This window comes from Pelobates fuscus, chromosome 2 (genome assembly GCF_036172605.1).
Source record: "Pelobates fuscus isolate aPelFus1 chromosome 2, aPelFus1.pri, whole genome shotgun sequence".
In the NCBI taxonomy this organism is placed as follows: Eukaryota; Metazoa; Chordata; class Amphibia; order Anura; family Pelobatidae; genus Pelobates; species Pelobates fuscus.
The window spans coordinates 321,526,899-321,554,409 of NC_086318.1; the positions used below are offsets into that span (position 1 = coordinate 321,526,899).

At 42.4% G+C, this 27,511-nt stretch overlaps 1 protein-coding gene across 1 annotated transcript in view; it reads left to right on the forward strand.

Moving 5' to 3' along the window:
- Positions 1-696: 696 nt before the first annotated feature.
- The window catches only part of PREP (prolyl endopeptidase), a 136,910-nt gene continuing 110,095 nt past the window's right edge, over positions 697-27,511 (forward strand). Inside the window, exons 1-6 of the mRNA XM_063443545.1 lie at positions 697-910; positions 4,177-4,251; positions 10,750-10,883; positions 12,034-12,164; positions 12,879-13,088; positions 17,474-17,595. Of these exons, the coding sequence (XP_063299615.1) occupies positions 857-910; positions 4,177-4,251; positions 10,750-10,883; positions 12,034-12,164; positions 12,879-13,088; positions 17,474-17,595 (726 nt within the window). The 5' untranslated portion in view covers positions 697-856. The remainder of the gene's footprint in view (positions 911-4,176; positions 4,252-10,749; positions 10,884-12,033; positions 12,165-12,878; positions 13,089-17,473; positions 17,596-27,511) is intronic.

The window sequence follows — 27,511 nt, forward strand, 5'->3', positions numbered from 1 at the left end:
TAGTTGTTTTGGTGACTATAATGTCCCTTTAATCACATACAGGCGGCTCCCGGAGTGTGTAGCGTGCTATTAACAAAACAGGTGATAAGAAATTTGAAATTAAACATAATTTACAATAAAGGAAGTGTAAACATTAAATGACACTCTTTTTAAAGGAAATGTTTAGGAAGGTTGTATGAGCCACATGCAGGGAGCTATGCCTAGGGCAGCATAAACAAAGTTATTTAACTAGTAAATGGCAAAGAATTGAGCAGTGAGACTGCTGGGAATGATCTATACACCAAAACTGCTTCATTAAGATAAAGTTGTTTTGGTGAGTATAGTGTCCCTTTAAATAATTTAGTAGGGCGACTAGCGCCAATCAGGTAAAAAAAACAAAAAAACAAGAAACAACAATCTTACAGTTATGGCACATCTGTGATCCTTGATTGCGCTCATACCAGCACAGAAACGCTGCACCATGTAATTGTAAACGGAAATAAGTAGAATTAATTACTGAAAACCGTAGTATAATAAAATCACAACTTGTAGCTAGCTAGAGAGCTGAGTAAATACTCTCAGCGGCAGTGACATTCCTGCTTAGAGAACCACATCTGTAGAATAACTACTTTACTCGGAGCCCTGCAGGGGGCGCTCGTTATTTTGCTGTAAGTCCTTGAAGCGCCGGTCTCCCTTCTTGGTGAGATGTAAACTTAGCTCGTCCTATTGCCTTCGGTTCCTTCCTGACTTCCCGGATTGACAGAACGTTCTATTGTCTGTGTTCTCGTGATCCCTCTAGGCCTGTCCATAGCCGCTCTGCTGTCTGTCTCCTGTCCGAGCTGTGCTGTCAGTCTGTCCCCCGCCTCCTATACTCACCATGCCGCAGCAGCAGACCTTCCAGTACCCAGAAGCCGCCCGAGATGAGAGTGCAGTGAGTGCAATGAGTGGGGGCAGCACCTGGACTCCATTCATAGATCCCATCCCCTGCCAGAGCTGGCTGCATTCTGCAATATCTACAATAAAACTCATATCTGATCCACAGCCCAGTCATTCACTGTGTACATCACTGTGTACCTGTAGGGGTGGCTGTCCATCACTGTGTACCCGTAGGGGTGGCTGTCCATCACTGTGTACCCGTAGGGGTGGCTGTCCATCACTGTGTACCCGTAGGGGTGGCTGTCCATCACTGTGTACCCGTAGGGGTGGCTGTCCATCACTGTGTACCCGTAGGGGTGGCTGTCCATCACTGTGTACCCGTAGGGGTGGCTGTCCATCACTGTGTACCCGTAGGGGTGGCTGTCCATCACTGTGTACCCGTAGGGGTGGCTGTCCATCACTGTGTACATCACTGTGTACCTGTAGGGGTGGCTGTCCATCACTGTGTACCCGTAGGGGTGGCTGTCCATCACTGTGTACCCGTAGGGGTGGCTGTCCATCACTGTGTACCCGTAGGGGTGGCTGTCCATCACTGTGTACCCGTAGGGGTGGCTGTCCATCACTGTGTACCCGTAGGGGTGGCTGTCCATCACTGTGTACCCGTAGGGGTTGCTGTCCATCACTGTGTACCCGTAGGGGTGGCTGTCCATCACTGTGTACCCGTAGGGGTGGCTGTCCATCACTGTGTACCCGTAGGGGTGGCTGTCCATCACTGTGTACCCGTAGGGGTGGCTGTCCATCACTGTGTACCCGTAGGGGTGGCTGTCCATCACTGTGTACCCGTAGGGGTGGCTGTCCATCACTGTGTACCCGTAGGGGTGGCTGTCCATCACTGTGTACCCGTAGGGGTGGCTGTCCATCACTGTGTACCCGTAGGGGTGGCTGTCCATCACTGTGTACCCGTAGGGGTGGCTGTCCATCACTGTGTACCCGTAGGGGTGGCTGTCCATCACTGTGTACCCGTAGGGGTGGCTGTCCATCACTGTGTACCCGTAGGGGTGGCTGTCCATCACTGTGTACCCGTAGGGGTGGCTGTCATCACTGTGTACCCGTAGGGATGGCTGTCCATCACTGTGTACCCGTAGGGGTGGCTGTCCATCACTGTGTACCAGTAGGGGTGGCTGTCCATCACTGTGTACCAGTAGGGGTGGCTGTCCATCACTGTGTACCAGTAGGGGTGGCTGTCCATCACTGTGTACCAGTAGGGGTGGCTGTCCATCACTGTGTACCCGTAGGGATGGCTGTCCATCACTGTGTACCCGTAGGGGTGGCTGTCCATCACTGTGTACCCGTAGGGGTGGCTGTCCATCACTGTGTACCCGTAGGGGTGGCTGTCCATCACTGTGTACCCGTAGGGGTGGCTGTCCATCACGGTGTACCCGTAGGGGTGGCTGTCCATCACGGTGTACCCGTAGGGGTGGCTGTCCATCACTGTGTACCCGTAGGGGTGGCTGTCCATCACTGTGTACCCGTAGGGGTGGCTGTCCATCACTGTGTACCCGTAGGGGTGGCTGTCCATCACTGTGTACCCGTAGGGGTGGCTGTCATCACTGTGCTATTTATCTCTGACAATCGATAATCCTCATTAACTCACCTCAGATGACCTTATCCTCAATAGTATAATTCAGGTAGTGATTGTATATTCACTCCCCAAAAGTATAATCCAGGTACCAATGGTATGAATTCGCCCCGAATAATTAAATTCAAGTACCAATAGCATAATTCAATTCAGTATCAATGGTATAATTTAGCCTCAACCGTATAATTCAGCCCCAGTAGGATCATTCAGGTACCAATAGTTTAATTCAGCCCCATGTGTGGGGATTACTATGGAAAATGTGTAGGTGGACCAACATGAAACTAAAGGATATTTTAGCCAATTGTACAACGCTTAAGTCATTAAGTATATGGCTCAATCATTTCCTTTGGGTTTTTAGTAAAGCCCCAGACGTGAGTTACAGGTATTTTAGGTGTGTTACAAGTTTAATCCAGAATCCTGTTTGAGGTCATGATATATTAGCATAAATAAATAAATAAATATATATATATATATATATATATATATATATAGAGACTAGAGTAAGTTATTCCAAGCTAGGATAATTTATACCACCCTATAATAGTTTTCACTGTGGTATCACCCCTATTATATGCAAAGTACCATGAAAGTTGTAAACCACCAACTCAGCTAGACCATCCATCCCCTGCTGTACCCAGTGAGAGTCTTAGAATTTGTAGAAGCAATGAAACCTATGCTATTAGTGTTGTTACATTTCAGCCATAGCGTTAATGCCTAATGATGTTTATGAAATACATTTTCCGCCCATCTGTAACGTGGCTCACAAATATCTTGAGTGGCAGTATCAGCAGTCACCACCCTAATAAATTGTGTATGCGTCAAATCTGTAAGACTGGTTGAGCATCAAGGGAAATTTAGTTTACAAACAGTAAATTTTACAAACATGCCCGTGTTAGCCATTACCACCCATATCAGAGTTTGATTGAATGGTTTTGAAACAACAAAGCTAAGACAATTTTGAGCTGACACTTGTTTAATAAAATACATTTCTTTCTCTTGTGTAACCTGGGTGTGATAGGAAATGTAAGGTGTGCAACATTTGGCAAATCTCATACATTAAGATGTTTTGTTATGCAATATCAAAATCCCTAAAACAATGCTGATAATTCTGGAAATATTTTCTAGTGTTTAGAACATTTATTATTGGCTTTGAAAAAGGCATTATTAGTGCTATTTACACCGTAGCTTTATGTGTTTAAAGGTAGAATTGTAATCAACATAACCAGTGCAGTTTTGTTATGATGCAAATAATCTTTTAGATGCCATTTTTTTTTTTTTTTAGATGAGTGATGTGATGAAACTGGTATCAGCACTGAGAGCCCATCTACTAATGCTCAGTTAACTCTCAATCATCTAGCCTTACCATCTATGCCTTAGCCCATCATTACCTACTAAACTATGTGGAAGAGAAGCTTCCTTATTAGCAGTGTCAGAAGAGGGACCAGGGTTTGAGTAGTAATAGTAGAACCTAGTTTATTGTCCAACATGTTTTAACATTTTTTTTTTTTTTTTTTAAATCCAGCACTCAAAGCCTCTTTGCATCATAACTGCTTCAAAAAGTTGCAGTTGCTGTGGTGTCAGTTTCATGAGCTATTCCAGGATTGAATATGATCTGCTCTGTTTGACATTTTTATCTTGCTTATAAGCTTGAATAATGACTTTTCTTAAATCTTTTTTTTTAGGTTGATGACTATCATGGTGTGAAGATTTGTGATCCATACAGATGGCTTGAAGACCCAGACAGTGAGCAGACGAAGGTAATGTCGAAATACGGTTGGTAGTGGTAAACGGAATATTCCGAAAACGGTGGCTCATGGATAGCTCTATAACAGCATACTAGAAGTGGTAATACAATCACTTGGTATTGTGTGTGTGCGCAGAGGCGGACTTACTGCGGTTGCAGGTGTCGCAGTTGCAACCGGGCTCCATTACTCCAGGGGGCCCAGCCGCCCTTCTGGCCATGTGGTGCGGAACTACTGCGGGGGCCGCGCGTTGAGGGGCCCATTGGGTGGCCCATGCTCTTAGGTCCACCCGATGGCAATGTGTAACCAGGGGCCAGTCAGCGCTGCAGCGTTTTAACAGTGTGACCAAGCCCCGTGTGATGAGGTCAGCCTGGGTGGAAGTGACAGCCCCAGTCACTCCTCCCATCTTACACAAAGCGCTGCGCGAAAGGAGGAGATGCGCTAGAGAGGAGGTACTCAGAGTGGAAACTCTGACTCCCATTAGCCTGAGCTAGCCAGTGGACCCCATGGAAGTCACCCTCCTGCACCTAAAAGGTAGGAAACAAGAGGGTGACTTCAAAAATGTACATTTTGCATGTGTGTGTGCATCTGCGTCTGTATGTGTGTCTGTATGTCAGTGTGTTTCACTGTTTGTATCTGTATGAGTGTCATTAAGTGTCTGTATCTGCATGTGTGTCTATATGTATCTGTCTGTATATTATTTATTTATAAAATATATCTGTGTGTGTATATATATATATATATATATATATATATATATATATATATATATATATATATATATATATATATATATAACAATGGAAAATCCTTGCACACAGGCTGTAAATTTAACGGGTACTTGCCGGGTGCTTACCCTGGGACTTTCAATATCCAACAAGAAATAGTAATGGTAGCACTCACGGTCTTCAGTTTAAAATATCTTCTTGATCCTGATGAAAGTCCTGAGAGAGGACTGAAACGTTGATCCTGGAACCTATGTTTTAATTCTTGCAAAATAAAGAAGATATTTTAAACTGAAGACCGTGAGTGCTACCATTACTATTTCTTGTTATATATATATATATATATATATATATATATATATATATATATATATATATATATATATATATATATATATATATATATATATATATATAAAATTTGTTTGTATCTGTAGGATCTGAATGTGTATCATTCTGTGTATCATTGGGTGTATCTATTTCTGTATGTGCATTTGCATGTTTGTCAGTATGTGTATGTTATAAGGTATGTATGTCAGTATGTGCTTTCCGTTTGTCTGCATGTGTTTCAGTGTATGCAGCTGGTGTCTGTGTATCAGCCTCCTTCACCCTGCCACACTCACAATAACTCAGCCAATTCTGTCACTCACTCATGCTATACTCACCTCCCATCGCTCTGCCATACTCACCCTATCACACTCACCTTCTCTAGCACTCATCCCCCCCAACCCTGTCACACTCATTTTCCATCACTCCATCACTCTGTCACACTCACGCTATCACGTTAACCCCTCCAGGGCAATTTATGCACTGCGGCCCAAAGGTTTCTAGTTACTACCAACAGTAGAGGAAACTTGGTATATGCAGGAAAAAGTTATTTTATCAAGGCCAAACCTGAGCTTGATTCAAGTTAAAGGGACAGACTATGCAACATAACCACTGTAGCTTAGGTTAGTGGTTATGTTACTTAGTCTTTAGGCGCCATCCCCTGGTTTAATGTCAAACTTTTTATAAGAGCCAGTATATGGTGAAACGTGTGTCGGGACTTTTGATGTGGCGGCTTTTCTGTTATCAGGGACGGTGTTGAAATGTTGTAAGCCCACATCATTATTTTCTTGTTTTTTGTTTTTAACATTTCAGTATTATTTGGTTATTACATACAAAATAGATATCTACAAAGGGGAAGAATAAAGACAACTCATAGGGTAATAAATTCTAAATAAATGAATATCTATGGTTCAAGGTTGCACTCACACACATTAGTTGATTGTAGGCATATCAGAAAGGTATAATGCTGATATCGGAATAGTGTAGACTCCTCAGACTTCAAACCAAAGGGCATGTGGGAACAAAAATAAATACAACAATAAGTGCAGACTTAAAAGACCAGTAATAGCGCTGGTATAGATAACACTTACACACTGAAGGTGTAGTTCAGGCACATAGTTGCTCCAAGGATGGAAGATGACTCTTTGATAATAATAAAAGTACATTTATTAAGTATAACAAAGAAATAATAAAAAATGAAAATAAAACATAAATAAATAATGATAGAAGTCCCACAGGGGCCCAACCCTACGCGTTTCGTCCGGCAATCCGGACTTCCTCAGGGGTATCGTCTCAAAGTGAATTCTACACTATTCCGATATCAGCATTATACCTTTCTTATATGCCTACAATCAACTAATGTGTGTGAGTGCAACCTTGAACCATAGATATTCATTTATTTAGAATTTATTACCCTATGAGTTGTCTTTATTCTCCCCCTTTGTAGATATCTATTTTGTATGTATTTTCTGTGAGGACTGGGAGGAGTCCTTTATTTTCTACATTGTGGGAATTACATATAGGTAAAACTATCCTATATATTTTATTCACCAAGTGGTGTATAGAGCTTTCCATTATAAAGGGTATACCTATTTGTTTTGTTATTTGGTTATTGCAATTTGGTTTGGGGTATCCCTTCCTTCTATTAAATTAGGTTTTATTCATATACCTTAGGTATATGTTGAAAGGGGGGAGGTGGTACATTACAAGGGGTGCCCTTGAAGGGACAGATTAGGGATGAATTGCAACAATTGGCTAAAATACCCCTCTTCATATCCATTTGTGTAGTTACCTAGTGTTTTTATCTGTATCCATTTTCATACATATTTGAAGTTATATTGTTCCCTTCTTTTTTACCCTTAAAGGACCACTCTAGGCACCCAGACCACTTCAGCTTAATGAAGTGGTATGGGTGCCAGGTCCAGCTAGGGTTAACCCATTTTTTTATAAACATAGCAGTTTCAGAGAAACTGCTATGTTTATAAATTGGTTAAGCCTTCCTCCTAATCCTCAAGTGGCTGTCTCATTGACAGCCACTAGAGGCGCTTGCGTGATTCTCACTGTGAAAATCCCAGTGAGAGCACGCAAGCGTCCATAGGAAAGCATTGTAAATGCTTTCCTATGCGACCGGCTGAATGCGCGCGCAGCTCTTGCCGCGCGTGCGCATTCAGCCGACGGGGCGGAGAGGAGGAGGAGGAGAGCTCCCCGCCCAGCGCTGGAAAAAGGTAAGATTTACCCCTTTTCCCCTTTCCAGAGCCGGGCGGAGGGGGTCTCTGAGGGTGGGGGCACCCTCAGGGCACTCTAGTGCCAGGAAAACGAGTATGTTTTCCTGGTACTAGAGTGGTCCTTTAAGGGTATAGGAAGTACTTTTATTTGGCAAATTAGTATCTATTCTCTATGAAAAGCTTGGCTGTTACATTGAGCTATTATCGCTCTAGTGATGTAGCCATGTCATGTTTTATAAAATAAAGCAAAAAGCTATGCCAAACAAATCAATAAAAAATAAATAAAATAAAATTTTATTTTTTATTTATTTGTTTGGCGCAGCTTTTTGCTTTATTTTATTTATTTGTGTCCATAGGGTCTTGAGGGATTCCCTTTTAAAGTTGCTGCCTTGTTTTTTTCTGTTTTTAAGCGCTAACCCTTTCCACTCCTTTTATGTCATGTTTTATAACTGGATAGACGGTAACCAGACTCAGCCACACAGTCTGGTGATTATTGCTTCTAAGCACCTGTTCTACATTTGTAAGGATAGGAATTCATTAATTATATTTGCACACTTGTTGAAAGTTATGTTTCATTTCAAAATTTCTTAATAAAAAAGTTATATTTTATTTATTGGGGCAGCTTACATAGAAGGATTTTTCTCCTTTTCCCTTAACTTTTTCTTTTTGTCTAGAGTCTTTGTAAACGAACACGGGTTACCCCCATTTAGAAGCAACCTGACACATGGGTCTCCATTCACTGCCATCCAGGCTGGAAGTCAATAAAATGAAAGTGTAAATTTTGCATTGTCAATGTGGCCAAGGAAGTAGTGTTCTCCAGATGCTGTGGAGAAACCCAATATTTGTCAAACCACTTCTCAATGGTTTGATGTACAACTGGGGGCTACACCCATAGATTTTAATTAACAAAACCAGTGAGCTGTAGATGTGTTGCTGCCTAGTGTGCCCCTTTAACATAGTAACTTAAATATTTGCTTGAGTCAAGGTAGATAGAAGAGGCTGACATACTGTTTGAGAATCTCAAAGGGCAAGTTAGTGTGCAGGAAAGCAAATTAGTTATTGATTTACTATTTGAACATTCCAGTGACAGATTAATTCTAAGCTGTGAACAGGCAACAATACACATGATTGGACTAGATTCTAGTAGATGAGATAAGTTTATCTGTAGTAATTGAATAGCATTTTCCCATAGATATTAATGGGTAAAAACTGCTATTCAATAAGCTTATCTTATCTAATAGAAATCTAGCCCAGTCGAAAAACATACAAGATGCTGCTCAGTTAGTATTTGTCTTGTACAATGGACTATAGATTCTGTCTGCCCTTGGTCTAGATTATCTAGCACTGTTTGGCAGAGTATATAGTCTTAAAGGATATATAAGCCATGTATCAGTGTCAAGGCCTCTGAGATGCCCAAAAAATATATGCCCAAAAAATATATGGGGTAGATGTATCTCTCCTGTATATATGCGTGTATGTATAGATCTTAAAAAAAAAAATTTGTTGATCACCAATGTTATTGCACCAACAAATCTACAATTCAGAAGATGCATCAGTGCCATCCTTCTTTAATTGTGTGTGTGTGTGTGTGTGTATATATATATATATATATATATACACACCATATATTTATTTGGTGCCAAGTTTTAAAGGGTGATTTGTCATTTCTGCATGGGTTGTCAGCACACACTGCATTCTGCCGGCAAATTTAAAAATCTTCCTGTTGCAGGCAATTTCCCCTGCCTTCTTCTCTCTGTGAAAAATGGGGGGGGGGGGGGGGCGGAAGGGGCCGGTCTCTGGGGCTTCCACATACTCTGGAACACCTTGGATTTTTATATTCTTGCGATGGCTCAGATTGTCATAGTTGGTGAGTTTTTCAGATGCTCGTGTGTTGAGGCTAGCAAAGCTTTACTCTGCCTGACAAGATGTGCAGTTCTTCCTGTATAATGGAGAGCTCAGCCTGAAACAACTGGTAAGTATAACAGTATAAAGCTCTTCTTCATCTTATAAGGTGTGGTGAAGTCCCCCCCTTCCCTCCACCATGTTGAGGAAATCATCCAGTGTGTCTAGGAAAGGTTCCTCTGTGAAAGAGGAGTCCTACTCTGGCAGAGCCACAAGTTTAGTTGCTGATTGGGTTAGGCCTCTAACTATAAAATCCCTGATATTTTAGGATCCAGAGCCATTAGCGGGTTTAGACTTCTTGGAGCATTTTCCCATTTGTGGATCTTGTAAACCGTGTCTGTGGTGCAAGCAAATCGGAGTTAGCAAGATAAATATAGCTTATAAATACCACGCTCAAGTGAGACATGTCCATTTAGATCACATATCAGCCCTCCCCCTGCATGCTTCACTCTGAGCTTGTGAGAATGGTCCAATCAAATGCTTTTGATTGGAAATTGCGAGGGTGGTTGTGATGTTAACAGGGGCGTGGAAAACAGCCCGGGAAGCTTCACCCAATGCTGAATTACTGGGAAGTGTATTCCTTATTTAATAGGATTTTAAAGGTTCGATGATACTAGTACTCAATAGGGCATTATAAATTAATTTAATTAATATTTTCGCATAGCAGTATTCATGTTCTGTGACATCATTAAAGTGACAGAACCACCACAATCCAGAGGAGTGTCAATTTTCCGCATAGTCTCTGGGTGCCATACCCCTCCTAAACAGTTTTGCAAAAAACAGGGCTCCTCCATGCACCTGGAGACTGCCTCCTTCCTAGCTACATTGCATTGAATGATCTCATTGATTGCAACATTAATGCAGCCACTAAGGGTCGACTACCAGCCACCATTAAGCAATTGTACCAAAATCAAGGTGAAGGTTCTCAGAAGTCACTGGCCACACGAAAACCACCCTGAACTGCAATGGAGTGGTGTGCAGTACATATTACAGTGTCTTGGATGTGTTTTACAACATTGCGAAAATAATTTTAGTTGTTGAGAAAGCAACATTTGGCCTTATTAACCAAGTCTTGGACTTCAGTGTGTAGTTAGGTGTTTGTTTCATTCACCCTGTAATACCAGTAGAAAATATGTGAAGCTCTGCCAAGTTTAGATTCTGTCATAAGGTAGACTACTGCCCACTATCTGTTCTATCTTTTTGAGTGTACTCACACTTTATTTAATTACATGTCATAGACATCTGTTCACAAACCGGTGTTTTGTTTATTTTAGAACTAAACATACATTGTGATTATCATGAAAATTACTGACCAAATTTCTAAATGTTTTTAGGCGTTTGTTGAAGCCCAGAACAATATTACAGTTCCTTTTTTGGAGCGGTGTCCAGTCAGAAAATTGTTTAAGGAGCGTATGACAGAACTATATGACTATCCCAAGTACAGCTGTCATTCCAAGAAAGGCAATAGGTAACTAGCTTTCAATATAATGCTTTCTAAGTAAATGTTCTCTATCCTGTAACAGTGTTGTTTAAAATAATATGCCAAGCACCCTAATTACTACAGACCACTGAAGTGGTTATAGTGCCAGGAGTGCCTTGGCAACATCCCAGGGTAAATTGTCAAGCCGTTTGAGATTTGTTTGACAACTTTCCCTAGTTCTGTCTGGCAGGCCACAGGTAAGTTGTCAAACTGCTCGGAAATCTGTGTGACTATGAACTCTGAGAAGTTGCCAGGATGCACAGTAGGCTGTAGTGTTTATGGTACTTAGAGTGTTTCTTTAATGGATATGCAGTCTCTGCACATAACATTTCTAACACCGTTGCCTGCTTTGATCTATCTAGTTTGATTTCTTAATGCTTTTAACGAATCCAAGCATCGCGCAAACTTGAAAAATAATAATAATTTGGAATTTCAGTGTCCTTTTAAGGCTTTCTAATATGAGGCTCAGGCTAAAATTGCTAATCTAATTAATTTTCAAAATTGTGCTAATCACAAGTAGAATATTTCAGCTTTTATGATGACTGCCAAACATTTGGACTCTGCCCTGCCCATAATAACTACAGTGTTCTATAGCGAACAGTGTGCCAGTTGCCCCTGTAGTGGTCATGGTAACCATTTAATGTCAGAATTAAATGTTGTATTGTAAAATAAAATCCAATAGATATTTAGGCAGTTCATCGAATAAGACAATGGCTTGAGAGAAAATAACAAAACACACTCTAAAAAGGCACCAGGAGACTATATGATGTCAAAGCGGGACAACAGAAGACCATAGACTCCGCAAGTATTGAGAAATATAGATGTATGAATGAAACTGCAGAAACAACCTAAGAAGAGAACAGCGAACAAAATAAAATAATATGCTTTTGATAATCTATTGACAGCAGAAAACCCAAGAGATGGAAAAAGCGAGGCATATTGATGATCAGGCTTACAACAGTAGAACTGAAATGGGAACATTTACTGTGGTGTCTCAGAGACCTCGGGGTGGATGGAGAGAGGGTTTATAGATCGGTGTATGGTCAGAAAATGTCTAAAGATGACGTAAAGCCATGCAATATGTCATCCTTTCTATGACTGTGACCGATATACATTTTTCTTTCTCTTCATCCTGCAGGTATTTTTATTTCTACAATTCGGGTCTACAGAACCAGCGAGTGTTGTATGTGCAAGATACCCTGGATGCGGAACCCCACATTTTCCTTGATCCAAATACATTTTCTGAAGATGGCACAATTGCCTTGCGAGGTCTGTTATTTGTCCACTACTGCTTATTCACAGTTTGCAAACCTAGAAATGCTTATTATGTTAAGTAAAATAATTTAAAAATACGAACTGTAGGTATTACTAGGTATTGCACAATTTAAGGTTCTCTGTCATCTAGCAGTATTTTATAAAGATTATATCTTTATGAAGTACTGATGTTTTTATTGAAATTCCCATGCAATCCAAAGATACCGTAAGACAAAGTGGAAACTTCTTTGTCATATGGTAAAGCCTGAGGTTGGCAAAAGGCGAAGATCTGTCGTCATCTATTGTCCACTCCCAGCAACCATCACTCAGTTGTGGTATTAAGGAATTGTTTCAGTCATCGAGAAATGGGATCTAATGGAGGGTCTAACAGAATCCTCCATAGACCTCAGTGTTGTACTCTTGTGGCTCCTAGCAGATGAATAGGGTCCCCAGGAAGAAGATGGCATTGGCTGCGAGGGTCAGCTTCAGGTAAACCAATGCACCCCTTCAGGTAAACCAATGCACCGCAATGCCACAGAACCCTAACTATCACCTTTGGAGGTACAATTACCCCTGTAAGTGACAGATCTGCTTTAAATCTTGCCAATGTAAGAATTGTTAGAATCTAATGTGCAGATTTCTCCAAATGTATACAATATATTGCTATTGAATTTTTTATATAAGCCCAATAACGTACGTTTTCCCTGTATTTTATGTGCTTGTCACCAGGCTGTGCTTTCAGCGAGGATGGAGAATATTTTGCCTATGGATTAAGTGATAGTGGCTCTGACTGGGTAACTATCAAATTCATGAAAGTTTCCAATAAAGAACATCTCCCAGATGTGCTGAAAAGAGTGAAATTTAGCTGCATGTCCTGGACACATGATGGTGCTGGAATTTTCTACAACTGCTATCCAAAACAAGATGGTAAAAGTGATGGTAAGTTACAATTTGTGTCTGTTTATTAAATGGAAAAACTGTGCATTTGTACACTAAATTAGTAAAAGGGACACTCCAGGCATTATACCAGTTTGATTCCTGCATAGAAATATTCACAGAATATACATTAGCCAGCTTAAAACGCATGTTGGGGGTTGGTTAATGACACACCGATGTCCAAACCACATAAGCAGCACTTTATAGAGAAACGTTGCACATGCAGACACCAAGTTCCATGACCACTTCAGGGATTTGAAGAGATGGTTCTTGGAGTAACCTCAGGGCCGGTGCAAGGATTTTTGCCGCATTAGGCAAAACATTTTTTGCCATCCCCCCCCCCCAATATGTCCTGCCCACCATGTGACATCACAATGCCCCGCCCATATGCTCTGCCATATGGGCCAACGTCAGTTTTCACAAAGTGTCTTTTATCTGAAAAGACTGTGTTTACATAAAAAGCCTACAGGCACAGGCTATAGACACCAGAACCACTACATTATGCTGTAATCCATTTAATGTGAGGTAAATTAGATATTAGAACCACTAATAATATATTGGATTGCCTACTTACCACCAGATGAGGACAAGAGGCTGATGATGGGCTCAGTCTGGCTCCACAGGTCTGGTGTAGAAGAGGCTCTCTGGAGACTGTTTGTAATAGTGCTCACAACAATTAACGAAAAGGAAGCAGCCCCATTTTTTAGGGCCCCTTACACAGCTCAAGGTCTGGGCCCCCAGGGCTTGACCGTGAGTATGCCTACAATGCCCACCCATAAATACCTACATGGCCCACTCTTGAGTTTTCTCACAGGAAGTAGAGTGTATGTGTGTAGGGGATGTTTTATGTGTTATTGTAGAGGATGCAATGTGTGTGTGTTCTTATGGAATGTAGTGTATAGGGATACCAATTTGTGTAGGGGATGCAGTGTGTGTTTGCGTGTAAGGAATGCATTGTATGTTTCTGTGTGTGTGTGTGTGTGTGTAAGGGGTGCAAGGTGTGTTTGTGTATGTAATTGAATGCAGTGTGTGTCTGTAAGGGGTGCATTGATTGTGTAAGAGATGTATTTTGTTTCTGTGTGTAAGAGAATGAGTGTTTGTGTGAACGTAAGGGGTGCATTGTGTGTTTCGGGTGTGTGTGAGTTGGAATGCATTGTATGTTTCACTGTGTGTGTGTGATGCATTATGTATGTGTGTAATGAAAAAGAGAGGGTTTGTAGGGTAGGATAGGGACTGAGAGGGGAGCAGCTCTTTATTTAAAAAAAAAAAAAATGTCATAGTGCTCTCCCCTCCTGTCAATTATTGATTTCCCCTTCCCTCCTGTCCCTCCGTGTTCTCCCCTTCTGTCCCTTAGTGCTCTCCCTTGGCCCCCTGTCCCTCTGCAGTCCCCCCTTGGTGGTCTTCTCACTCCCCCCTCCCCCCTTAGTGGTCCTCCCTCTCCCAAACTCCTTAGTAGACCTTCCCCTCCTCCCCCCCCAGTGGTCATTACCCTCTCCCCCCCCCCCACCCCTTAGTGGTCCTTACCCTCCTCCCCTCTCCTTAGTGGTCCTCTGTCCTTACCCCCCTTTGGTGGTCCTCCCTCTCCTAAAACCCTTAGTGGTCCTTACCCCCCCCCTCCCCCAGTGGTCCTTACTCCCCCCCCCCCCCCAGTGGTCCTTACTCCCCCCCCCTAGTGGTCTTTACTCCCCCCCTCCACCAGTGGTCTTTACTCCCCCCCCCCCTCCACCAGTGGTCTTTACTCCCCCCCCTCCACCAGTGGTCCTTACTCCCCCCCCACTCCCCTAGTGGTCCTTACTTCCCCCCCCTCCCCTAGTGGTCCTTACTTCCCCCCCCTCTCCTAGTGGTCCTTACTTCCCCCCCCCCCTCCCCTAGTGGTCCTTACTTCCCCCCCCCCTCCCCTAGTGGTCCTTACTTCCCCCCCCCCCTCCCCTAGTGGTCCTTACTTCCCCCCTCCACTAGTGGTCCTTACTTCCCCCCCCTCCACTAGTGGTCCTTACCCCCCCCCCCCTCTCCTCCCCTAGTGGTCCTTACCCCCCCCTCCCCTCCCCTGGTGGTCCTTACTCCCCCCCCTCCCCTGGTGGTCCTTACTCCCCCCCCTCCCCTGGTGGTCCTTACTCCCCCCCCTCCCCTGGTGGTCCTTACTCCCCCCCTCCACTAGTGGTCCTTACGCCCCCCTCCCCTCCCCTAGTGGTCCTTACTCCCCACCTCCCCTCCCCTAGTGGTCCTTACTCCCCACCTCCCCTCCCCTAGTGGTCCTTACCTCCCCCCCCCTCCCCTCCCCTAGTGGTCCTTACCTCCCCCCCCTCCCCTCCCCTAGTGGTCCTTACCTCCCCCCCCTCCCCTCCCCTAGTGGTCCTTACCTCCCCCCCCCCTCCCCTCCCCTAGTGGTCCTTACCTCCCCCCCCTCCCCTCCCCTAGTGGTCCTTACCTCCCCCCCCTCCCCTCCCCTCCCCTAGTGGTCCTTACCAACCCCCCTCCCCTCCCCTAGTGGTCCTTACCAACCCCCCTCCCCTCCCCTAGTGGTCCTTACCTCCCTCCTTCTCTCCCCTAGTGGTCCTTCCCCCCCCCCCTCCCCTCTCCTAGAGGTCCTTCCTCCCCTCCCCTAGTGGTCCTTACCCCCCCCCCTCTCCCCTCCCCTAGTGGTCCTTACTCCCCCCTCTCCCCTCCCCTAGTAGTCCTTAATCCCCCCTCTCCCCTCCCCTAGTGGTCCTTACCACCCCTCCCCTCCCCTAGTGGTCCTTACTCCCACCCCCCCCCTCCCCTAGTGGTCCTTACTCCCCCCCCCCCCCCTCCCTTAGTGGTCCTTACTCCCCCCCCCCCCTCTCTCTTCCCCTCCCCTAATGGTCCTTACTCCTCCCCCCCCTCCCCTAATGGTCCTTACTCCTCCCCCCCTCCCCTAATGGTTCTTACCCCTCCCCTCTCCCCTAATGGTTCGTACCTCCCCCTCCCCTCTCCCCTAATGGTCCTTACCCTCCTTCCTGCCTATGTAGCGTGGCCGGTGGCGGCGGACTTCTGTTTCCTGTACCCGGCCGCCGGCGGACTGACAGGAAGTGCTCACTGTGCCTTCCTCCTGCCGGTCACTCAAACCTGGCCGCCCTCCAGTGCTGCGCCGCCTGGGGCTTGCTAAAGCGCTCAGGCAGCGCAGCATGAGGAGCCGCAGCGGGGACTCGGGCATAGTTCACCATTAAACTTTAAAAGGTTACACAGGTATCCGGCACCCCTGGCTAAAGTGCGCCCTAGGCTGCTGCCTAGGTCGCCTTACAGGTAGCGCCGGCCCTGAGTAACCTTTTAAAGTTTAATGGTGAACTATGCTCCCCAGTTGCCCCTCCCACTTAGTTTAACATTTTATTATTAACCTGAATGGCAAGGTGTGCCGGGACAGGATGAGAGCGTCCCATGACCGCTCTCAGCCAATCACTGATGCCAATTATTTGTATGGATTTCTATAGCCATATGAGGACCGGAGCCACTCCAACCACCATACCCACATTAAAGAGTGTTCTTTCAACGTAGCCTAGGTAGTTATGTTTTTCTGCAAAAAAAAGAGACAAAGAAGGGAATGGGAATAATAGACTCATTATAAAACTCATTGATCTTCAGCACCTCTGTTGATTTGTATACCCTTCATAGAAATGCTTCATTATGAACACACACACCAAATATCCTTCAACAATAATGTGATTAGCCAAATGGAATTTGCTTTGAAGAAAAATCATTAAAGGACCACTCTAGTGCCAGGAAAACATACTAGTTTTCCTGGCACTAGAGTGCCCTGAGGGTGCCCCCACCCTCAGGGACCCCCTCCCGCCCGGCTCTGGAAAGGGGAAAGGGGTAAAAACTTACCTTTTTCCAGCGCTGGGCGGGGAGCTCTCCTCCTCCTCTCCGCCTCCGTTCCTCCCCGTCGGCTGAATGCGCACGCGCGGCAAGAGCTGCGCGCGCATTCAGCCGGTCACATAGGAAAGCATTCATAATGCTTTCCTATGGACGCTTGCGTGCTCTCACTGTGATTTTCACAGTGAGAATCACGCAAGCGCCTCTAGCGGCTGTCAGTGAGACAGCCACTAGAGGAAATAGGGGAAGGCTTAACTAATTGATAAACATAGCAGTTTCTCTGAAACTGCTATGTTTATAAAAAAATTAGTTAACCCTAGAAGGACCTGGCACCCAGACCACTTCATTAAGCTGAAGTGGTCTGGGTGCCTAGAGTGGTCCTTTAATTATGTATGTTCAATTATTTGATAAAATGCTGATTTAAAAAAATAAAATAAATAAAAGTCAATTTTGTTTGTATAACCATTTATTTCATCCACGTTGAATCATTATTGATCATATCTTTTATATATGGTAAAACTATTTTATTTTTATTTTATTTGTTATTATTATTAAAGGCACAGAAACATCCACCAACCTGCATCAAAAACTGTTCTACCATGTCTTGGGAACAGACCAGTCGAAAGATATTTTATGTGCTGAATTTCCAGATGAACCCAAATGGATGGGTGGTGCTGAGGTGAGTAAAACGTTCTCAACATCATTTTCAGTGCCATCATCACAGGTTTGATATATGGTTTAAATAACTGGAAACTCATGCTGCAAGCTGCTATGGCTTCATGGTTAAAGGGACACTTAAAGCAGCATACCATTAATGGGTTATGGTACTTGAGTGACATATCTTGGATGTTGTGAAACTGTTCGCAAGCAGTTTGACAAAAAGACAATACTCAGCACCCCATCTGCTTTAGCATTCTAAATTTGCTGCGCTTACTACAGTGGAGCTTTGTAAACCCTTTTGATACTTGATAATTTTATGGCATTGCTAAATCTGTTGGGTGTTTCCCAGTTTAATATTTGATGTGATTACTAATTAGAATGAGATCGCAGCCTCTTCATAAATAAATGGGAACTGTAGTAAAAAATGCAGTGATAATAAACTGTGTACAAATCTGCATTTAAACTTAAAACGTATGATCCTACATCATTTTTATGAGAAGTAATGAATTTACTTTAATTACGTGCTCTTACTTTTGCTATTCCAAAATTTGCCAGCAAGGGACAGCATTAGTACATAAGCACACCCTTCAGTAAGTGTGTGACATACTCTGCTTGCATCTTGGCATGTTCCACAAAAAACCAATATAACCCCCAGCTAATGGCCATAGAGAATAAATGTGATCAGTGCTTAAGACTTGCTAGTATAAATATTTGATGAGTACATTATCTGTAGGCTTTTTTGAATAAACAATACAATCCATTCTATTACTTCCATGGTGTAGTATTGTTGCTTAGATCAATTTTGCCAGTTATCTCAAAATAAACATCCGCTCCTTTTTCCTAGCCTTACAGGTTTATTCTCCAAAATGGGAATTGTCCAGAATTCAAAGTGAAAATAACCAAACTGAAAACATAACTGGCTGTTGTTGAATTTTAAATTCACTTTGTATTATTTCTGATCATTATTACTTTAATGAATAACCCTATATGTTATCTACTTACTTACTTACCATCGTGATTTTTGAAATAATTTTCCAATTGTTCGCCCCCCCGCCATCACCCATGAGCAACAGGTGGAGGCCAAATGAAAAAATCACCCTTTCCCCCCCAGGTGACTAGGATTCCCCAAGCCTCTTGTCACCCCCTACACACCCCAAAAAAAAAAGCCCTACCTACCCCCCTCACCCTAAAATAGTGAGGGGGAACAATAAACCTGTAAATAAAAATAAAAAAACTTACCATTTGATGTCTTCTTTTTTCGAAACCTTCTTTTTTCAGCCTCAAAAAAAATCTATAATACCCGTCGAACTTATAAAATAAAATTAAATTAAAAACCCAAGCTTAAAAAAAAATAATCTTCACCCAGCAAGGGCACCACGCAGACTGAGCTCCGCAGGGTGGGGAAAGGCTTATAAAGCCTTCCCACCCCCCGCAACTTAACTCAGAGGGCTCTGATTGGTTGGTTTAAGCCAACCAATAAGAGTGCTCTGATGGGTAAATAGTGAGCCTTACCTGATTGGTATGCCCCCCATTGTCATTTAGGGCCCCCACCCGCCGCTCATGGGTGGGGGGGGGAGGGAAGGACAATAGGTCCACCCCCCCCGTTTTCATTTAGGGCCCCTACCCGCCGCTCATGGGTGGGGGCCGGGGGGAGGACAATAGGTTCCCCCCATTGTCCTTTAGGGCCCCCACCCGCAGCTCAATGGTGGGGGCCAAGGTGGACCCTATGTCCCCCGTTTAGTTGAATAGCCCCCCCCCCTCACCACTAGGTAATAGATGCCACACCATGGGGCCATTTTTTTTGGAGGGGGGGTGCTTTATTTATTTTTTATATACTTTTTTATATTTTTTATTTTTATATGCTATTTTATATTTTGTATGCACTCTTTACTTGAACTTGAATACTTTACTTAGTATTAGTAAAGTTGGCTGAAAGACCAATCTTGGTCTTTCAGCCTTTTAGTAGATAGCTCCCTAATTCCCATGGTATTAGGGAGCTATCTACTAAGCGGCTGCAAAATGCAGCCGCAGCACGGGTCGGAATTTCATTCTAATTAAATTTCGAATCGACCTAAAAGTACTGAATGTCGTCCTAACATGAATGAACAAATTCAGTAGTTTCGCCTGTGTTCTGTCTAAATGACAGGACATTCGGGAATAGTGAAAGCAGGCATCGCAAGATCACGAAGGAAAGGGTGAGTATTGTGGGAAAATTTCTGTGACCAACTTGAGCTGGTCAGGAGTAGGAAATATAATAAGACAAACAGTTCTTTGCCTGATGTTTTAAAGAAAACTAGAGCAGACAGGAAGAAATGAACAGATCCTGAGAGAGGAAGCGATTAGGGAAAGGTAAGTTCGGCATAACGGTTCCGCTTTAAGTGTGCTGCACATGGGTTACAATACACCAGGAAAAAAAACCCTTTTGTTTTAAACATACACTGATAGTGACATTTTTTAAAAAGAACCAACATGAATATAATGTGATGTTGGATTGGAAATTAGCATGGTAAATGTTTGTCCTGTTGCTTGACTGTATTGATGGCATGTTTTTGAAAGATTAAGAGTGGGCCTCATCAAATAGAATTAAATAATGGTATTACTCTACTCCTAGCCAGGAATTTCTTTTTATTTCCACCAAAAATACTGCCATAATTAGTGACATGCTGTAATTATTTTATACAATTGACAGACATTTTAGTTTGGCTGTCCTCTGGAGTGTTACCCTTTTCACTTTTTGTACTTTTTGCGTGCTGTTGGGGGAGCATACAATTGTGGATCTATTTTCACCCAAGTGAAAACGGCTAATTTTAAAGGGATTCCTTGAACTGTAAAATGCAGGCGTAATGGTCAGCTTCAGGTGCATACACATGTGTAACAGATTTATATGGTAGAATATTTTGCGCAGAAAAAGGTTGCTGAATCCTAGGAGAGATGCACAGCTCTAATCGGTTCACAAATACTTCATCTGACAACCCTTGCTCTGTAACCTTGAACTACAAAATGTGACTCATCACTAAAAACTACCTTTTTTCTAGTCATCAGGGATCCAATAGTTATACTTTGTAGCTCATGCCAACCATGAGATGTCAATAATTGCATGAGATGTCAATAATACATTTAAAAAAAAAAAATTTAATTGACTCTCTTGCCTTCTGCCCAGCTTGAGCAAGAGTATTCAGTGTACAGATGAAACATTAATGTCAACCAGATTAGCCAATAAATCTCTTGCTTGATTTTGCTGGTTACATTTTTACAGAAGTTCCAGAGTAGAATTGTATCGGTATTTGGGTGTTTTGTTTTGTTTGCTTATTGGCTTACTTCCATTTTTTTTTTTTTTTTTTGAGACAACAATTCACATTTGTTGGGTTCCCTAAGAATTTACACCAGATTTTCCCAAACTGAGGGCAGAAGCAATATCTCACATTCATAGATGTGTGATCTTTCAGAGCAAAAAGTGCATCTGCTTCCTTACAGTAATGTCCATTTTCACATAACCAAGAACAAAAGGTTGCCCATAGACATGAGCTGATTTATTTCTAAGTACACAGCTAAACATACACACTGTACTGCATCACTGCTGCTGCTGTAGGCACTAATAACTAATGCAAACTCACACTGACATGATTATCTGTTTGCATGACATTCTAACACACTTACAACTTTTTTCCATTTTCAATCACGCCATGTAAGTAAAGCTGTTACAGGGTTACTCCAACCATCACTGGATCTGCTTTTTGAAGTGGTCATGGTGCAAGTTGTCTGGATGTGCAGTGTTTCAGCTTGATCTACTGCACATCCAGAGTTATGTTTGTGTGTCTGGGCCTAATTGGACACATGACCTAGGCAGCCCGGAAAAGGCATTATTCAAAGAAGGCCATTATTTAAAGAACAAAAAGGATGGAGAAACCCTTTAAGTGTCCAGTGTTTATAGAGAGCTGGGGGAGTGTTTGCTAACATTTATGCAAAAGTCGCTTCTTACTCTTTCTTTATAAACTTTCTCCACTCACGTATTACGGTATTAACTGGTATGTAATAATAACTTGTCACTTGCCATGAGGTTTGTAGAGCTCTATTGAGCCCTGCATATTTTTGTTTGCTTACTAAATGATGATTTATTCGGCTTACAGGGACACTATAGTTACCAGAACTACAGCCCATTGAATTTGTTCTGCTGAGTAGAATCATTACCTTCAGGCTTTTTGCTATAAACGCTGTCTTTTCAGAGAAAATGCAGTGTTTACATTACAGCCTAGTGATAACTTCACTGGCCACTTCTCAGATAGCTGTTAGAGATCCTTCCTTGGTCAGAGCTGCCTAAAATGCATCCAAACATTCAGTATCTCCTCCCTCTGCATGCATACACTGAACTTTCCTCATAGATATTCATTGATTCATTTCATTTCTATGAGGAGATGCTGATTGGCCAGGGCTGTGTTTGAATCATGCTGGCTCTGCCCCTGATCTGCCTCCTTGTCAGTCTCAGCCAATCCTATGGGGAAGCACTGTGATTGGATCAGGCTACCACTTCTGATGATGTCAGCAGACTGTTTTTCTGTGTCTAACAGCATGCAGAGTTACAGCTTCAGGCTTGAATACAGTAAGATTTTTACTATATTTATGGAGGCATGAGGGGCCCAGGGGCGCTAGATGATGGTTTTAACCCCATAGGGTCAGGAATACATGTTTGTGTTCCTGACCCTATAGTGATCCTTTAATTGAGCTGGGACATTTGCTAAGGTTTAAGCTCAGCCAATGTTACCTTACATTTTAAACTCTCTTTTTAATTCTCTACAATTCTTAATTGGTGTGTTACGCTGCCAGCCTTGCCCTTATTCCTTCTTGTGTTTAATACTAGCAGTGCAACGTTTTAAATTTCCACCAGAGGGCAGTGTTAACTACAGCTGTTGTCTGAAGCTATAATGTGCAAAATGTACCAAAATTACACTGTGTGATCATTCTATTTTATATCTTGATTTATTATTTTCATTATTTGGATATCACGGCATGTTTCAATAGCAATGCATCACTTATTATTTCTTACGTCAGTCCCATTTAATTAAATACAGGGTGATAAGGGGCATTGCTAATATAGACGTTGTTTTATGCCAAAGGCAACTATTTTCATTTTATTTAGATTCTGGAAAAGTTAGAAGAAATAAATATTTAGTAGCTGTATTTGGATTAAAGTTTTGATTACATTGTGAGGATAATAGGAACGTCTGGACATTTGCACATAAATATATACCCTGTTTGTATTCTTTCCGTGTTTATATCAAAGCACGTATTCCCTGCTGTAGCTGCTTGATTCAAGCATTGGTACCTTTGTTTTAAAATAAGAAGGTTTTCTGGCTGTTCTTGCAAGCATCCTCGAAACAAATGTATATCCTTGTAGTATACGAATACTGGATATCCATCTGAGAGCTAACTACAGTTCTCATGAGCCTTTACAAGACGTTTCATGTTTTTTTTTTTTGGATGACAGATGACATGTTTGGAAATCATGTCTTACCTGTTATTGTGACTACAAAAAGAGAAGTCCTGCGCTCACTCCCATAACTACTGGGCCGGCAGCAATGACTACAGTACACATCAGCCCCAATATATAGCAAAAACCAAAGAAAAGAAAAAAGTTACCTGCGCTCTCTCCCCAATCCCTATGTATATCTAGACAAATGGAGGTCATTTAGTTACTCCAATGGCCATTGGAGGGAATGCCCACCTGCCAACGTCAAGGCAGACCCCCCTAAGCGGGTCCTAACACTGGTAACACAGTGGAGCAACTAAATGACCTCCATTTGTCTAGATATACATAGGGATTGGGGAGAGAGCGCAGGTAACTTTTTTTCTTTTCTTCTGTTATTGTGACTGCCAAAAAGATGTCATTTAAAAAAAAAAAAAAAATACACTCCCTTCATTCTTTTGTCATTAGAGAAAATATGCTATTTGCATGTATCATTTTCTGCTTTTGAATATTGTTTAATATTTCTGAATAGTAATGCTTTATGAGCCAATGGCGGTCACTCCTCTATTATTGCGATCTGTTTTTGTGTCTTGCTTCTGGGATTATCTGGATTCTGAATTTTTAGTTTTAATAGTTACTATACTAGTGCATGAACATAATTGCTATGCTAGACTTGTTTTAAGATGCTGAGCCCTTCTGCTCAGCGCACGTTGTGTTGTATAAATGCCATGTAAGATTGTGAAGCTCACCTCTTGCTGTTATTAAAGAAAATGTCAAGCAATTATTCAGTTTAAAAAGAATACTTTGCAAATGTTACTTAAAAAAACACAACATTCCCTCCTTAGCATTCTGCATCTTACCAAAGATAAATGATTCTTTAGGAACCCCACAAGAAGCATCCAGATACATGATATAAAAAATGGCTTGCATATGGGACTTTGCATTGGCAGTAGTAATACAGGTTTGGGCAAATATTTGTAGCATCCTAGCTTAATTTAACAGCCTATATGGGTTTATTGGACCAAAAGAAACATTATAGAGATGTGAAAATGGACTTGGCCCTTGTGTACTGCAAAACAAATGTTGTGCTTAAAGGATTAGTTCCAACAGTTTCAAATTTTCCTGAACAGTCTCGTTTTATGGCCCCTTGTACCTGTACCATTTTGGCCCTGAGGATCTCCTGTTAAAGCTGCAAAAGCCAAAGTAGCCATGTGTGGTACAGGGAAGCCTTACTTCAGTCTTCCTTGGCTCCCTGCCTTCATTTTCTGTATTAAACTGCAGGGGTAGCATTGGGGATGAGCCTACAGTCCTTCAAACCATCAGCAGTCGTGGGATGAACTCTGAAGTAATTTGCTCACAGAGATGGTACAGAGACATCATATCTGTAAATTTGGACTAAACTCGGCCCATTACATGACTGGCTAAAATGTGGTAATAGTTTGACAATGCAGAGAATGCTTTGTGTTCAATATAAATATGTATAAAGTGGGTGTAAAGTTGAATAGTGGTCCTGACCAGATTCCTTTTGGGTTGAACACCTCTCTCCATGTGTCCCTGCTACTTACATTTGTGATCACTAGAAAGGGGCCAATCTTTGCTCTCAACACTGGAACTTGTTTTTGAAATGCAGAGATACATATTGAATATTCCAATAGAGTAAAACATCAGCCAAAGTATAGACAAATATTCCACATATAACTAACAAATGACAGGCTGCACATTTTTTTTAAATTGGTAAAGGACATCAAGCTCACAGTTCTATCAGATAATAACCGAGAAATGCTATGATATAAAACTATTGAAGCCAACAAGAGGTAAGTGCCGCTGGATGGTTTAGAGTAAACTATAGCAGATGGTCGAAATAAGCAGAATAATAAAATAAAACAAAATATCCATATCTGACACTATGCTCAATTGAATAGTAAAACAGCCTTGCTGTAGATGGGATATGTTGCCCCCTCAGCTGATGCCTGTAGAGGGAGAGTCACTGCATTAGGAAACTGTATTACAGCCAATCTGATGACGTATCCCCACCAGACCCAAGCTTTAAGACACTCCGGCACGATGTTCCTTGGAATGCAACCACGTTCGGCAGCTTGAGCTTGTGCTTGCAATTGTCCAGTCCCACGCACCCAGTGTTGTATAGTTGAGACCTTCTGACTGGGTAGGCTGGGTTTGGGATGATGACCTCTGTTATCTCGCAGCCCAGGTGAGTGGGAGCAGGCATGGAAACCATTCCTTCGGTGTTTAGGCACCAGCTGGGGGGGGGCACACTTGTGCCTCCACCTTTGTGATGCAACGCAGGTGATGCACAGGAGAAACCCAGTCATGCAGTGTCGGCCAGCATACTGGATCCGGGAAGCCTTGGCTAAGCCTACAGGAGTAGTGATGAGTACGTGTACAGAGAGTTTTGCCAAAAATTGTGCACACAGGTGATCAAATGCTTGTAGAAGTGGGTCTACATGGATGGGTGGCTGTGGAAGGGCGCTTGTAGAAGTGGGTCTACATGGATGGGTGGCTGTGGAAGGGCGCTTGTAGCAGCAAGTCTGTGTGGCATGGCCATCTTCTGCAGTAAGTCTCAACCCTCCAAATTGCATATAATTTCAACGCCTCGTAGAGTATGCCAAGAGACTGCACAAGTGAGGACCGGAATATCCCCCATATGTCCAAAGAAAGGTGGGGGGTTCAAGAACAGCCTAGCTCTAAACCAAGGCAGAGGATTGGCCACCTCCCCTGCCTCGAGTATGTCTGCAGGACGCAGAAAAGCCTATCATGGGCATAGTATTCCTCAGGAGTATAAGCAGGCTTTTTGTCAAAAGTTTAACGATTATGTCAAACATTAGACTTGGTATGAGGTTTTCCCTGAGAAGCTCCATCCACATGCAACTGTCTCGGGAAGCTATCAGGCCCCGCCCCCCTGAGCCTGTCTTACACTTATAAGAGAGAGAGCGCATGTGCATTTTGGACAGCATTTACTTAAAAACAGGCTCTTCTAATGCTGACGAGAATACCAAGCTGAATATACAGAATTTATTTTATCATATACTATTTGAAAAACGTGGAAAGCTGCCAGCATGTTAAATACATTGTCCTACATAGAAGTGGTCACTTTGTTTTATTTGTCTGTTTAACATACAGGGCTAATAATGAAACACAGTTTTATCAAATTAAAGCTTTTATTGCAAACTGATAAAACATTAAAGAATATTGAAAAGGAAAAAAAATGTCAGTTCACGTGATCTGACAGTTTAAGGTGTGTGTGTGTGTGTAATGTGAATGAGAAAATAAGGATGCACCTCTAAACTGACTTAAAGAGTTAAACTAGCCTTCTTATCACAGCCTATTAAATATGTGCCAGTGATGGCTAATTACCTAGCCAGTTTCATTGCCCGTAGAGATTTAACTGAATTTCAGGGTGTCCATTGTGCTTCCAGCCTTACATTCAAACTGTGAATAAGTAACGAGGTCAGGACAGCTGTGCATTAGTCCCTATTAAATCCTAATGAAACTGCATCTATATTGAGGCATGCGCTGCTTTTTAATGGAAGGACTGGCAAGCATTTTCCCTCATGGAACTGCACAATATGTTGGTCTTAGGAATTTGCAAACTTGTTTGGAATCATGAGGTTTGCAGTGGTGTCTGTATTTGCCGTATCCTATATCGCAGCCACTTTATGAGCTATGCTTTTAATTTTTTTTAAATTAAATATCAAAATGTTCGCTTTAAAACAAAACTTAACCCCTTAAGGAAGGAGGCAATTATCCAAGTTCTGAACTTTGAGCAAAATGTATGTTTAAACATAATTTACCCCTTTCAAATAATGTGCACCCACGCCCTTTATATATAATTTTGTAAAGGGCAAATAGAGTTCCAAGTAAAGCATGGCATTTTTTTTTTCCTCTGTGAATATCGCAATGTTCCATGAGTACAACCGTGCCAGTTGTTTACAGGTTTGCTGGGTTTTTTGGAAGTTTCAGGGCCAAATATGGGGCAATTTCAGCCTTCATACATGTAAATTTGATACGTCTTTTCTGGGCCTCTGTTGCCCTTAATACAGTATGGCAGCTGTGCCATCATAAGGGTATATTGATTCCAAAAATAGACCATAAAAAAGCATAATTAACAGATTAGGTTGATCAAAGAATGGTCTGATCACAGACATGGTACAGGAATCAGACACAAGGGTTAAAAATGAAAATGGTTAAAACTGTCAAAAAGGATACATTTTTAAAGAAAAAGACAAAATATGAGTCCCAAAACCTGAATGGGACTACTGTTCTGATCAGACTGATCACATCAGTAACACTGTGATCAACAGTGAGAGGGTTTAAACTAGCATTTCCCCCCACAGTGAATTGCTAGAACACTTCAGAAGACTAGTTGAACCCTATGTGGCAATGAGCTCTCAGATCACATTGAGGAAAAAGAGAGGCAGAGTACAATGATCACAGCCATTGATTGAATTCATTTGCT